Here is a 13408-nt window from a genome sequence, read left to right as displayed (position 1 = left end):
ATAACAAAATGTGTGTGTAGTGTAGAAATAAAGCCAGCCCGTCCAATGAAACGTGTTTCTGCCGCCCCCTGGAGGTTAAACTCATTAATGTCTGGTAATGATCGATCAAAAACACCCTCAATATGATCTGATCTCCTCTTGATTTCTTTCTATATGCAGCTCACCAAGAAGCAACCGTCATCGACCGTCTGTATATTTTCGGCATTCTGCATATTTGGATTTTGGATCTGTTTATTGATGTAACTATACTTGCACATGTATTGATTTAATTTCACTATTATTTATAATTATTGTCATTTTAGATTTTAGATTTAGATTTGCATTCTCTCCTACCTTGTACTGCAACTGCTCCTCAGTAATTTTCATTGGGAAAAATAATGGTGTATTTTATCTTATCTCGATCTCCTACTGATTAACAATCTTTGAATAAGTTGTTTACATAAGTTACTTTAAGCAAACAAAAATCTAAATTTTAGAGGTCCTTCAGGTTTTTCTTACTTTGTCTTCACCATTGTTAGGCCCAGGTAGAGGAGGGGGATTTTCACATTCGATTTTCTGTGGAGCCAAGATGGCTAATGGACTGACATGAGTGTGAAACAACAGCAGTTTTAAACCTGATCAGAGACAGCTGTCTCGCACAAATTCATATTTCAAATGGCAGATAAATCAGTGATAGCTTGAGGGTTTTACAAACAGCTGTTTAATTTCACGGATAGCATTAATAACCAGTAATGTAAGCATGGCATGGGATGGAGACATCAAGAAAATAACATGATAATAAATTGTTGTGTTTTTCTTAGTCAAAAGTGACATTTTATTTAGAGTAGATTGCCCCAAAACAACAACAGCGGTAAAAAGAACAAAAACAGATGAGCTGGATTGTTTAAAACACTCCTAAATTAGTTCATAGTTCATGAGGGAAAATGAACAAGAATTAATGAAACACCCTGCTTCAAATTTTACAGCAATATTTAGAATATTGTGTAAATTATATACCAATTACTGCCACTATGGCAAGTCTCCTACAGTCTTATAGTAGTACCAAAGCCCCACACACTGAATGCAGGGTAGAGGGGTTCTGTAAATGTAGTTTGGACTCTGTGCAGAAGCTTCATGCCATCAGAGACACTGTAAAATGCAAGTGTTCCTGCTGCATGGTCCAGGTAGATGCCAATACGAGACGATATTGGAGCTGGAATGTCTTTGCTCTTATTGTTGTGCACAAAGGAGAACTTGGAGTCAGAGCAGTACAGACTCCAGGACTTGTCATTCCAGCCCAGGCTGCATTCATTGCCATTTCCTTTACGGTGGATTCCCCTGTAAGTAACAGCAATATCTGTCTCTGTTCCTCTCCAGTCCACCTCCCAGTAACAACGAGTCCCATTCACGCTCTCCCTGCACATTACCTGAAATGGAATGGATGAAATGAGAGGTTAAAAGACTAAATGCTGCTTTATGCATGACCCATAACAGCTGCTTATGTCAGACTTTAGATAACCTCTGCTGAGAAATTACTTACTGCAGCTGTACAAGTGGAAGCATTTTTATACTAAAGACAACTTCAAAGACTTATATTAAAAGACTGATTAAATTCCCAAAAAGTTCGGTCGCTGTGGAAAACATTACCAAAACAGAATGTGATCATTTGCTAATTCTTTTTGACATATACTCAATTGAAAGCAGTACAAAGACAATATATTTAACCTCATCAGCTTTATTGATTTTTAATATACTGTATGTTTATTCTGAATTTGATGCAGCAACATGTTTCAAACAAGTTGGGACAGAAGCAACAAAAGACTGGGAAAGTTGTGGAATGCTCCAAAAACACCTGTTTGGAACATTCCACAGGTAAACAGGTTCACTGGTAAAAGGTGATAGTGTCATGATTGAGTATGAAAGGGACATCCTGGAAAGGCTCAGTCGATCACAAGCGAGGATGGAGCAAAGTTCACCACATTGTGAACAAATGATTGGATAAAGGATATTACTGTTTATGTTTTAAACAGCGTCCCAACTTTCCTGGAAAATTTGGTAGCAATTTTTGGTCACAGCAAAAGACGTAAAGATTTTAAACAAGAGAGAGGAGGGAATCAAGCTTAAAACTGGAATAAAAAAAAAAGATTTCATAGACCACACAAGTTTTAAAGACGAGCCGCTTCAGGAGGGGAACTCAAAGAGTACGACAGTGAAAGCTCCTTTTACTCTTAAGCCTGTATTCAGGATCCAGTATGGCTCCCTTTTGATCATGTGATCATTTTGGCTCCACGCCGTTCATAACAAACAAACATTCCTCTTTAATCCTCACCTGCTGCCAGTGGTCGAATCGGTCTGGGTGATCCGGGTAGTTCTTGGGCTCATTCTTCATGGTAGCTGTTCGGTTCCCCTCGGAGAGGTGAAGGTTAGGATGGACGCTGTTGACATCCAGAGTCAGCTGGCAAGAGTCTAAACAGAGCAGGACAACATAATCATTATCAACATTATCCATCCTCTGTGTTGCTGTTCACTCTCTGTCTTCCAGTTTAGTGCCATCATATGTTTTGATATTTGTCTCTTTTGAGACCAGATCTTTGCTTTCTGTAATCGTCATCTTTTATCATCTTTGCTTTAAATCTGCTGCTAAATACTTGTTCCATGAGCCTTTGGTCTGTAACTCCACCGTATAAGCTTGTTGAAAGCTTTTAACGGGTGGAGTAAAAGCAGGAACACCTGTGTTTGTTCAAGTAACACTGAACTGTAAGTTTGCTTCCTTGCATTTCACCAAACCTGTTCTGCAGGCAGCATGCCCTAAGTTTCGGTTGTTTCACCACACGCTGTATCCATCCTTTTGTTAGGGATGGAGATGTTCCTGCTATGTGGCACCATGAGCGACACACTTTGAACCTTGTCAGTACAGAACAGACTTAACCGGCTATGAGAGGGTTCAACAGCAGATTTCTCTGCAAATAAAACAAGGAAGCTAATAACTCACACTTCATGAAATCTTCTCTTGTCTTTGGTTCCTCTCTTGTCTTCGGCCCTTCCCTCAAAATCGATTCCCTCCTTGTCTCACCTTCTTGCGTGATGTAGACTTCCTTCACTATGAAGAGACAGATAATAAATAATAAAAAACAAACGCATGGCAGCATAAGCTTCATGAAAGCAGGCTGAAAGGACCCCTCTGGAGACAGACATCAATTCCCCTTGAGATGAAGAAATTTGCTGACCTGCTCCTGAGATTTTGCTCATTTCTGTCTTGCTGACTTCTTCTACTTGTAGTTTCAATGCAGCAATGGCTCTCTTGGTGGCATCGAAGGAGTAATAGGGAGCAACACTGATGCTGTTGAGGTCTTCATATCCCGAGGGGCCCGACAGAGACTGCCAGCTCTGGTTAATAATAAGAAGGCAGACGGAGATGAGAAAGGAGACATATCCAGCAAAGCGCCTGAATTTTCCACCACACACGGTCTCAGTCTGGGCCCTCAGGTCAGCCTCACCTGTAGAAAGTGTATGTGATCGTCGGTGTGTGAGAGCTTCTCCAGGTCAGTGTGTCTCTTCCTCAGCAGCGTGATCTCTTCCTCCAAGCGGTCCAGCAGAGTCTCCCCCCGTGTCACGGTGGTCCTCTCGTGGGAGCGGATCATCTCCTTCACTTCATTATACTTCCTCTCTATGGAAAGCAGAAGCTCGGTGAAGATGCGCTCGTTCTCCTCCAGGACCGTCTGGGCAGAGTGCTGACGGGATACAGGAGAAAGACAGTTTGTTGAAATGCGGATGGAAAGCAGTTATTTTTCAAAGCAGAAAACCATAATGACTTATTTTTAGCTCATATTGTGTGCAGCTTGAGTGAGGCCATTTGTTTCTTACTCTGACTGATTCAACAGCTTGTCGAAGGTCCTGCCACTTTTTAATCCTCTGGTCGATCCTCTGCTGAGATTTGTGCAGCGTGGTACCAAGTTGTTTCTGTAGAGTGAATGACATTATAGGTGCCACCATTAGCGCTGCAGATGTTACCACCCACTGCTGTGATCACGTCAGCCTCCTACAATAAATAACCTTTCATATCAGACGGACAGGTGTTTTCAGCACTCACCTGTTTCTCAGTCCTCTCGGTTCCCGCTGGGACGATGTCGTGGTGTTTGTGTTCATCCATCATGCACAGAACACACACTGACGTCTGATCAGTGCGGCAGAAAGCCTCCAGCAGCTTGTCGTGCTGTGCACAGATCTTCTCCCTCATCTGACCCGTCGCCTTGACCAGCTTGTGCTTCATCATGGCGGGGTACTCATAGTGAGACTGGAGGTGGGTCTCGCAGTAAGATGCCAGGCACACCAAGCAGGACTTCTCGGCCCTCTGCCTCCGCGTTGTGCAGAAGTCACACAGGACTTCTCCCTGTTTGGCCTGAGCTCTGGGCTGACTACGGCTGTTAGAGCGACGAGACTTCTCCAAGCTGCTGTGTCTGTCCAAGTCCAGAGTGCTGGGATGGGACATTTTTTTAAAAGGAGTTCAAGACGATGTTCAGCAGATTAAAGTCCACAGGTGATTTAGCTCAGAGGCGTCTCAATAAAATGTGCAGCTAAAGAAAAGTCTCAGCAAAAAAGTGAGCAGGACGACGTATCCACAGAGAAAACGAGTTCCTGAAGTGAACAGCTCCAGTGAAACTGTGTGACTGACGCTGTGGGGACAGAATGTCAGCTATGTGGACCAGTCTCACTGTAAAACCAGTATTCCGGGTTGGGTGTTTAATAGCAAATGGGTGTTACTACAAATATGCTGCCTGAAACAAAGGCTGTTGAAACGAAAGAGATGAAACCAGCAAAATAAATAATGGGTGATGTGCAGCACTTCATAATTAAATTTTAGAATAATTAAAAATATCACAATTGTATGGATGGATACTGGAGATACATACAATAGATAGAAAGATAATTATAAAGAAAACTATAAAGTAATATTATAAAGAGTATGGTCTAGACCTGCTTTGCATGAAAAGTGCCCTGAGATAGCTTTTGCTAAGATAAGATAAGATAAAATAAGACAAGACAAGACAAGACAAGACAAGACAAGACAAGACAAGACAAGATAAGATAAGATAAGATAAGATAAGATAAGATAAGATAAGATAAGATAAGATAAACTTTATTAATCCCATGCTGGGGAAATTAAATTGTTAGAGACAGGGAAACAGGGAATAAAAGAGAGACATAGAAAGAACAACAACAAAAAAAAAAGATATACAGAATAAAATCAACTATATGTAGGTACATTATATACAAGGGTGAACAATATACACAAGAGGGATTTGACATTATATAAATAAAGTTTAAAGTTTACATCCAGATGAAGGTAAGCTTATTCAATGTAACTTTTTATATGACTAAGAAATTCTTCTTTTGAGCAGGGATGTATGAATAGCATGTAAGAATGAAAAGCCTTCACAGAGGGCATCACTGAGTGCTGATATGTTTTCAACATGTCAGACCTCTTATCTTCAAAAGAATGATTAGCTAGCTTTCACATTGCTTTTTTTTTTTTTGTTAGGGAATGACCTTGTTTGTTTCAAGATCACATTTGTGTTATGTCTATCTTTAGACTTGCTTGCATGATGCGTACAATATGTACTGCCCATAGTATCAGAGCATTCACCAACACTGCCAAAGGGAAACTAAACTAAATTACTACTACAGGAATTATACATTTTGGCTGCTAACTTATACTCATTCTATACAGAGGACTTTTCTAGCTGATAATTCACCCTCAAAGCTATAATTGCAAAATACAAAGTAAAATATTGCTGTTATGTTTGTAGATACAGAAGCTTAAAAAATCATATTCTGCATTGCCAATATAGTGAAGTCATAGGCAAGCCACTATATTTCCCTCTAAATTTTAGTGGAATATGATAGGAATATAAAGAGGCACAATGAGGAAATATTCAAGTAAAGTACAAATACATGAATTTCACGCAAGTAGAATACTGTTATGTACTTAAGTAGTGCACACTAACCAAATACTGTGTATTTAGATAATGGAAATACAAGCTTGTTGGGACCTCCTCTTTGTCTTGCATGCACAACTCCGAGTCTGTAGGGGGCGGTAGTGGTGTCCGTGCTGTATTGAAACGACAATGGTTGCTTTCGCTAAAGTGCGTCGGTAGTCCAACGTTGGCGCCAGATGAGCTGTGGCGCCAGCTACACACACAGACCGAGAGAGGAAGACACACACAGCGGTTTGACGAGGCACAGAACAGCTTGCAAAGCCCTTCTCAACCCAGAGTTTGAAGCATATAAGCGATTCTCCTTTTTTCTCTCTTCAGCCATCAAAAGTAAAAAGACAGAAGGTGGGTGTGTGCATGCACGAATGTAACATATATATTTAAAGCCGGCGTGATCCTTACTCTTGGTTATTATTCATCGTTTAAATTCAAGTTACTATAACACGAATATTGGCAGCATCGAGGCAGAGGCGAGACTCTGTTTAATGTAACACAACCTTCGTTATTATTTATTATTGTAGTCAATGTGTTTTATTTATGGATCTATTTTGCTTCTCCATGTCCGATAGTAAGGAACTTTGTAATGGAAAAATACAGGCCTAGACTCGCACTGGTTGTAACATTTTGTTCTGCTGGAAAAGCAGACAAGTAAACACACTGACACAAGGAACTATGTCTGCTTTGATTCTCATTTAGGTTATTTTTATGACATATTAGTTGAAGAATCGGCCCATCCGTCCTTCTTGAATCATTGTCCAGTTTAGGTTTGCATGCAAACCAGACTTAACATGGTCGGATGGGCGGTTTAGCTAAGCTTCCGTTCCAATGTTTTACAATCTACAGGCTAGTACTAGACTAGAGAGCAGGCTTTAGCCGTGTTAGCAAACTGGATTAGCTGGCTCGTTAGCTTGGCATCATGGCTATGTAGCCAGCACGCTAATATTGTCTCGGCTGGATAGCTGCTAACATCAGCAAGGCCGCCATTGAAGTCGTGTGTGCGGTTTCGGGTGCTGCCGCAGTAAAGGAGGGCTGTAGGTTTGTAGCCAAGATTCGTCCTGTCCTCTCAAGCAGCAGCTGAAGAACTGGACCGATATTGTTCTGTTCGGATAGTCTATTATAAACAGTGTTTGCCGAGGGATTTGTGTCTTAAATTGATTCTTATGTAAGTAAACGGCGTCCTTTCCCGGGCTTTTCGCACAGCATTCATCGCCCTCACGGTTAGCCATCTTTGTTTCAGATAGCCAAGTCCTGGTTGGAATTACGATGTGGCTCTTAGCTTGCTAACGTGCTTACCATTAGCTTAGGGCATCGTATTTGGGGGATTTGAGATCGTGCCAATATTGCCACACGCATATTTGACGAAGCTTTGTGTGTTTTTTGGTTTGTTTGTAGATCGCTCTATGGGTAGCTCTAATTCAGTATGTTTTGAAGGGCGGAAGCTAACTTGGCTAACGTTAGCTCGCGGCAGCCATCTTAGGCGAGCATGTAATCTTGGCTAGCTGGAAGTGCTGGTGTGGCACAACAAGATGGCCTGTTAATACTCGCACAAGGAGAATTTCCGCGTCGGTAGCTGTGTTAGAAACTGCGCCAAATTACTCAATTCTGTTATTCATTTTGATGTAAGTATTTCACGGTTCTTTAAGTCTTTACTTCAGTTACCTGTGTGTTCATTTTGCTATGGAGCTAGTTAGCTGGCTAAATCGCGAACACATTAGCAGCTAACACAATGCTGTCGTTAACCAGTCTCCCCTCGACCATAGCCAGCTAACTAGCGGCTATAAAGGCTATTTGTAGCTGTTATTGAAGGCTAGCAACCAACGCTTCAATATTTAATAACAAAACCTCGCTACTTATATGCCGCTACGCCCGCAACGTTTATTTGCTAATAAGGCATTGCGATATTGCGCATTCGCGATTTTTGCAGGCCTTTCAGTCTTTGGCTTACGGGTTAATGTAGAATTGATAGCTTGATCATGATGTAGTGGTCAACTTTGATTTTATCAATTGCGTTAGCTAGTGAAGTGATGCTCGTCTTGAGCGCTAACTTGGCTAGCAAATTGATCACTTAGCTTGCTAAGTAGTATTTCCAGCATGTCGTTGATGGGGTATGAGGCGTACAGTAATGAAAAATAAATTTCACCACTCAAAGTACCACAACTTTCTTCGGTGTTAACTACGAGCCATTAGCCCATGCACCTCTGTGAACTCAGTCGTTCAGTTTTCACAATGCAGTGGACAGATCCGCCGATCATAGGCTAATGGATATACAGTCGTACAGAATATAAAATCTCGTCTGATATTATGGGCTACTTATTGTGTCACCTTTAATCATGTATTGTGTTAACCAAATACACAGCCAACCTTTATGTTTGCTGTTGTGCTAACAAGTGCATGTCTGACCCAATGATATGTTATTTGGACTTTTCTCATATGGTTGTGATACACTTGTTAGAATTTGATTTTAAAATATGCATGCAATGGGTAATTTTGACAATATTACTAATATGTAGCTTATAACTGCATGTAAACACAACATAACTGGGTTCTTTTGTGTATGCAGACATGCATTCAACAGCTTTGAATCAGACATTAAAATGTTGCTAATATTGTTCTGATATCCAGTTTTTCTGCCAGATGGAATTTGATGCCAAATTACTATTTGTTAAATTGCTCTTTTCCTCTTGCTGTCATGTGATTGCATCATTTATTTTTAATGTACATTAGTTAATATTTGAATTGTGTAATTATACATATGCATATAGTTTCCCCATGTGAAATTACAGGCTGTCAAGAACAATACATTTACCTTCTACTGTAACCTAAGGCACTGTACTTGATAATTTTATTCTCTTACTTTCCTCATTTGCAGGTCTGATTGCTGACAAGACCACCAGCGTTGCACCGAACAAAACAAAGCTCTATATTACCCCGATTCCTTCTTGAGTCATCGCCCGGCAGGAAAACGGAGGTCGTGGGGCTGGAGTGTGTTCTCATGGCCGAGTCAGAGACTGAATGTGACACACCCGGCCTTGACACACTTGGGTCGGAGTGTGTCATAGCCCACAGCCATGTCGACCTTCATTATGGAGCAGAAACTGAGATCATGACAGAAGAAAAGCGTGGATTAGAGTTGGAGATCCATGGCTCAGACTTAAAGATCCAGGGACTGGGGACAGATCTCGGAGCTGTAGCCTGTGTGGATGCAATTGTAGCCGAGACAGACCATGATTACATTAAGGTGGAACATGGTGAGATGCACTGTTTCACAGGAGCTGAAATCAAGACGACAGGAAGTGAGGCTCTTCTGGGAGAGGTGCTGCTCAAGACAGAAAGTGAGCATGTGGTGAAAGTAGAGTCTGACCATGGTGGGGAGTTGACAGTGGAGTCAGAGAATGGTGTAATCATACATGAAGCCCACGGCCTGCAGTGCAACGAGTGCGGGGAGATTTTTGGCAGCATAGCCGATCTTCACCAACACTTTGAGATCCATAAGGACCTCAACCCTTACATCTGTGTTCATTGTGGTGAGAGCTTTGCTGTGGAGGCCAGCCTCAAGCAGCACATGAAGATTCACATGAAAGAAAAGCCCTATGTTCCCCCTGGAGTTGAGATTATGGGTAAAGATGTTATTGATGCCTTCAGCCTCAAGTCTCATCAGATGATTCATTTGCCAGACAAGCCCCACAGATGCTCAGAGTGTGGTAAGAGTTTTGCAGCAGCCATCACCCTGAGAGAACACATGAAGATGCATTCGGAGGACAAGCCCTACAAGTGCACCCAGTGTAGGAAGAGCTTTGTCCGCAGAAGGCACCTGAAAAAGCACCAAGAGGTCCATGCACGCGAGAAGCCATACACCTGTGGTCAGTGTGGCAAAGGCTTTGCTACAACTTCCAACCTGAAGCAGCACCAGAAGACACACGCTGCAGTTGTGCTCGGAGACAAGCCCCACCGGTGCACACAATGTGGCAAGTGTTTTGCGGCTGCTGCCACTCTAAGAGAGCACCAGAGGATCCACTCGGGTGAGAAACCCTACAAATGCAACATGTGCAGGAAGAGTTTTGTCCGCAAACGCCATCTGAAGAAGCACCAGCAAGTCCATGCCGGAGGGAAGCCCTATACCTGCAGACATTGCAACAAGGGCTTCAATCACTCCTCTTCTCTCTCTCGCCACCACAAGACCCACCTGCAGAATCCAGTGTTTTCTCCACCTCAGCCTGGAAAAACCTTGTCCTATGGCACCCCCCCAAAGCAGAGGGTGCACCAGCAGGGGGACAAGCCCTATATGTGCCACCACTGTGATAAGGGCTTCAATCATTCCTCTTCCCTGTCCCGGCACCAAAGAGTCCACTCAGAGGGAAAGAGTTACACCTGTGGTCACTGTGGCAAAAGATTCAATCACTCCTCTTCACTTGCCAGGCATCAGAGAGTTCACTTGGAAAGCAAACAGCAACAGCAGCAGCAGCAGCAGCCACAGCCACCCCAGCCACAGCCGCAGCAGTATAGCACCATACCCACAGGGAAGGGATTCCCTAACAATGCCTTCCCCAAACAGCGTATCCTGTCTGTTGAAAAACCATACAGGTGCTCTCAGTGTGGGAAAGGCTTTAACCATTCATCTTCCCTCTCCAGACATCATAGGATCCATGTAGATCAGTGAGCACCGTTTCCCACTCTAACATGCTGTTTCATGCAAGCGCAAACATCCACGCTTTCCCCTGTTTCTGTTGTAGCAATGGTCCCATCATTATTATCACCACACCACAGGATACATCTACAGACATGAGTGGTCAGATCAGCACAGCGCTACGTTGAAGTGGGGCAGTTGAGAATAAATGGATAGTAACACTCAAATCTTCAAAAGGAAGTGGCTTGTCCTGAAGGACTTTGTAACCTATAATTCAAAGCTGAACCCAGGACTTTGTGCTCAGTAGGAAGAGGGGTATAATAACAGATTCTGAAGGAGCCTCTTGAGTTCTTGTTTGTTATTGTGCTTCACTTGCTCCAGGACTTCTTTTGAACACTTTTAAAAGAAAAAAAAAAACGTGATTTGAAGATCTACACTTTAAAATTGTTACCTGGAGAAAATATGCTTCACCCTCTGGTTAGTCTCTTTGACATAGGAAGTCAGTTTATGTACCTTCCGGTGGGTACATGTGCTTTTCAACTGCAACTTTATTCAAGACTACCAACACAATTGGTGAACAAGAACTGTTGTTTCAATTTGAATAGTTATTTCTTTTTCACCCACATAACCCATGTGAAGCAAATGTTGAAAATCCAATGTAAATACTTATTGATTTTCTTTTATATATATGTATAGGTGACTAGTGTGCTGTTCCAAAAGATTACATTTTTGATAGTAAGATCCACCTTGTCTCCACTTTTTTTTTTTTTTTCCCCTTTTATGACTTTAATTTGTTTTAAGTGTTGGAGATAAATGTGTTGCAGGTGTTCTCATGCAGCTTGTTCTTGAATTTGGGCTCCATCAGACATGAGCCATCTTGTATATTTATAAGGTTGTTTTGTTGTATGTCTACGATGGGTTAGCAATGCTGCATAGACTGTACAGAGAGCAATACTGGCTGATGCCCTGATTCTATTATGACCCACAGTTTAGCCACTAGGAAATGCATAATAGAAAATAAAAACCTACTGGGTAGCATATTACAACATGACCTGTGTCCTAATTATTTACAGTGCAGTTTCCTCTGTACTCCTGCACCAAATGTACACAAAATGCAACATCACACTTTGTTTATTGCTTTGGAGACTAATTCAATTACCTGTGTATAGAATAAAGGTAACTCTTACTTGTGTTGATCTGCAAACTATCACAATTTGTTCCCCCCCCCCCAAAAAAAAGCTTGTGTATACTAAAATATTACACGAGAAAATCTCACTTTTACAAGACTTAAAGATTTTTCCGAATTCCAATGGATTGCGCTCTATTTACTGTTCTGTGTAAAATATCTTTTACAAACTGATGTATTTTTTTAGATACGGCTTGGGTTATATGAAAGGGAATGAGAGATATACAGTTTTTATGGGAGTGAACATGGTGAGCAATATTTTCTTTTCTTTTTATTTGGATAACAGTTGTGCTTCAAACTGTAGCATAGGTTTCTTCCTTGTGTTAGATAGGTGCCTTATTGCATGCTATGTAGAAATGTATGCCGAGCTGTTATTTGAGGAAAAAAAAAGTTAGGGTTTTCAGGAGTCTTTTGTTCTTATTCATACTAACTTACCCTACATTTTAATTTGATGTCACTGATACCTATTGCTTTTTTGCTTTCATGTATATTACCATGCGTTTACACTGTTACGACCATATTGTCTTTATTTTCTTTCCCCATTCATTTTTGTCAATGGCCTACTTGTAGAAAGAAATTGTAAATGATCCATATAGGCTTCTCTTAAGGGCAAATCCTGTAACACCTCTTCCCAATTTCTGAGTGGCACATATATGGATAAATAAAGGTTGTTGACTCTCTTGTGGTGTTGAATATGATATGTGTTCGAAATGGAAGACGCATTCAACCTCACAGCTGAAGAAAAGTCCCATGCAGTAGTTTAAATAGCACATGACGAGCATCATGGTGATGCCAGATGAGATGCTAATTCTCCCCACAGATAAGTCTCACTTATGACTGATGAGGCAACGCCATCCAACAGTGCTTTGACCCTTCACTTCATAAGTGTATCCACAAGATGTCACTCTTTACCAGCTAAACGTTTTGAAAGTCCAACATGGAGACTCCAGATGTGGGGCAGGCACTAGTGCTCGTAGTATTTTACATGGATGTTTATAGGACTCTTATCCTTCCTATAGCTGGAACATTAAAGTCTTAAATTTGACTCTCACTAATATGAACCAGTCAGCAGCTGAATTAAATGTGTAATTCGATCTATTATATGGCTAAAGCTCTTGAGAACGGCCTGTGTGAAAACAACAGTGTAAGGAAACTACCCTCCTTCCCACACTCCCATACACCAAAAGCGTTTACATTCCTTCACAGCAGGAGTCCAGACTTAAATTGCCTGTTGAGGTAGACCCTCGAAGTTGTAATCTACTGTCACTGAGACCATCAAAAATAAGGCTTATCAGCCCTCTGGATACAGAGCAGTGTCTGCTTTACATCACCTATATTTACACTTTAACACGCTTTTTTTTTTTTTTTTTTTAAAGCTGATTCAAATGTCCAGTGATCTCACCAACAGATGTAATATATCAAACTAAACTTGGTAAGCTGTGCAGATATATGCAGTATTTTTAACAAAATCAGACAGTTCTATTAAGTAATATCCTCAAATAAAAACAACATGCTCATTCAACAACTGGATAAAAGTACCAACAATAATACTGCTTTTTGAAGCTCACACTGGCCAATACGGAGAGTAAATCTCAGACTTCATGCTCAAATAACAGCTCAGTCAGT

At 41.4% G+C, this 13408-nt stretch overlaps 2 protein-coding genes across 4 annotated transcripts; one reads left to right on the top strand and one right to left on the bottom strand.

Annotated features, from left to right (window-relative positions):
* Window positions 1-841: 841 nt before the first annotated feature.
* Window positions 842-4509, bottom strand: ftr14l (finTRIM family, member 14-like). The gene is made up of 7 exons (XM_070977957.1): window positions 4070-4509; window positions 3844-3939; window positions 3477-3710; window positions 3207-3366; window positions 2972-3079; window positions 2309-2445; window positions 842-1406 (listed from the first exon to the last, which is right to left on the bottom strand). Exons 1-7 carry the CDS (start codon window positions 4466-4468, stop codon window positions 1023-1025), a joined length of 1518 nt encoding a protein of 505 aa, XP_070834058.1. The 5' UTR covers window positions 4469-4509; the 3' UTR covers window positions 842-1022.
* Window positions 4510-6140: 1631 nt separating this feature from the next.
* Window positions 6141-11817, top strand: LOC139341301 (zinc finger protein 502). Of its 3 annotated transcripts, none has more exons than XM_070977772.1 (2): window positions 6141-6317; window positions 8842-11817. In XM_070977772.1, the coding sequence occupies exon 2, from the start codon at window positions 8965-8967 to the stop codon at window positions 10627-10629; it is 1665 nt and encodes a 554-aa protein (XP_070833873.1). In that variant the 5' UTR covers window positions 6141-6317; window positions 8842-8964; the 3' UTR covers window positions 10630-11817. The 3 variants fall into 3 exon arrangements, with proteins under 3 accessions (XP_070833873.1, XP_070833874.1, XP_070833875.1); XM_070977773.1 differs by lacking the exon at window positions 6141-6317 and adding an exon at window positions 6958-7134; XM_070977774.1 differs by lacking the exon at window positions 6141-6317 and adding an exon at window positions 7208-7591.
* Window positions 11818-13408: the final 1591 nt, after the last annotated feature.

This window comes from Chaetodon trifascialis, chromosome 13 (assembly GCF_039877785.1).
Source record: "Chaetodon trifascialis isolate fChaTrf1 chromosome 13, fChaTrf1.hap1, whole genome shotgun sequence".
NCBI classification, from domain to species: domain Eukaryota; kingdom Metazoa; phylum Chordata; class Actinopteri; order Chaetodontiformes; family Chaetodontidae; genus Chaetodon; species Chaetodon trifascialis.
This window is presented reverse-complemented; position numbering and strand designations above follow the sequence as displayed.

What these genes read in the sequence shown, in the direction of transcription:
- LOC139341301 (XM_070977772.1), top strand. Translation starts at nt 8,965, where the DNA reads ATGGCCGAGTCAGAGACTGAATGTGACACACCCGGCCTTGACACACTT.
- ftr14l (XM_070977957.1), bottom strand. Translation starts at nt 4,468, where the DNA reads ATGTCCCATCCCAGCACTCTGGACTTGGACAGACACAGCAGCTTGGAG. An exon ending in ATCACATACACTTTCTACAG is followed by an intron (nt 3,367 to 3,476) that starts GTGAGGCTGACC and finishes ATTATTAACCAG; the next exon opens with AGCTGGCAGTCTCTGTCGGG. An exon ending in GAGCAAAATCTCAGGAGCAG is followed by an intron (nt 3,080 to 3,206) that starts GTCAGCAAATTT and finishes GTCTCTTCATAG; the next exon opens with TGAAGGAAGTCTACATCACG.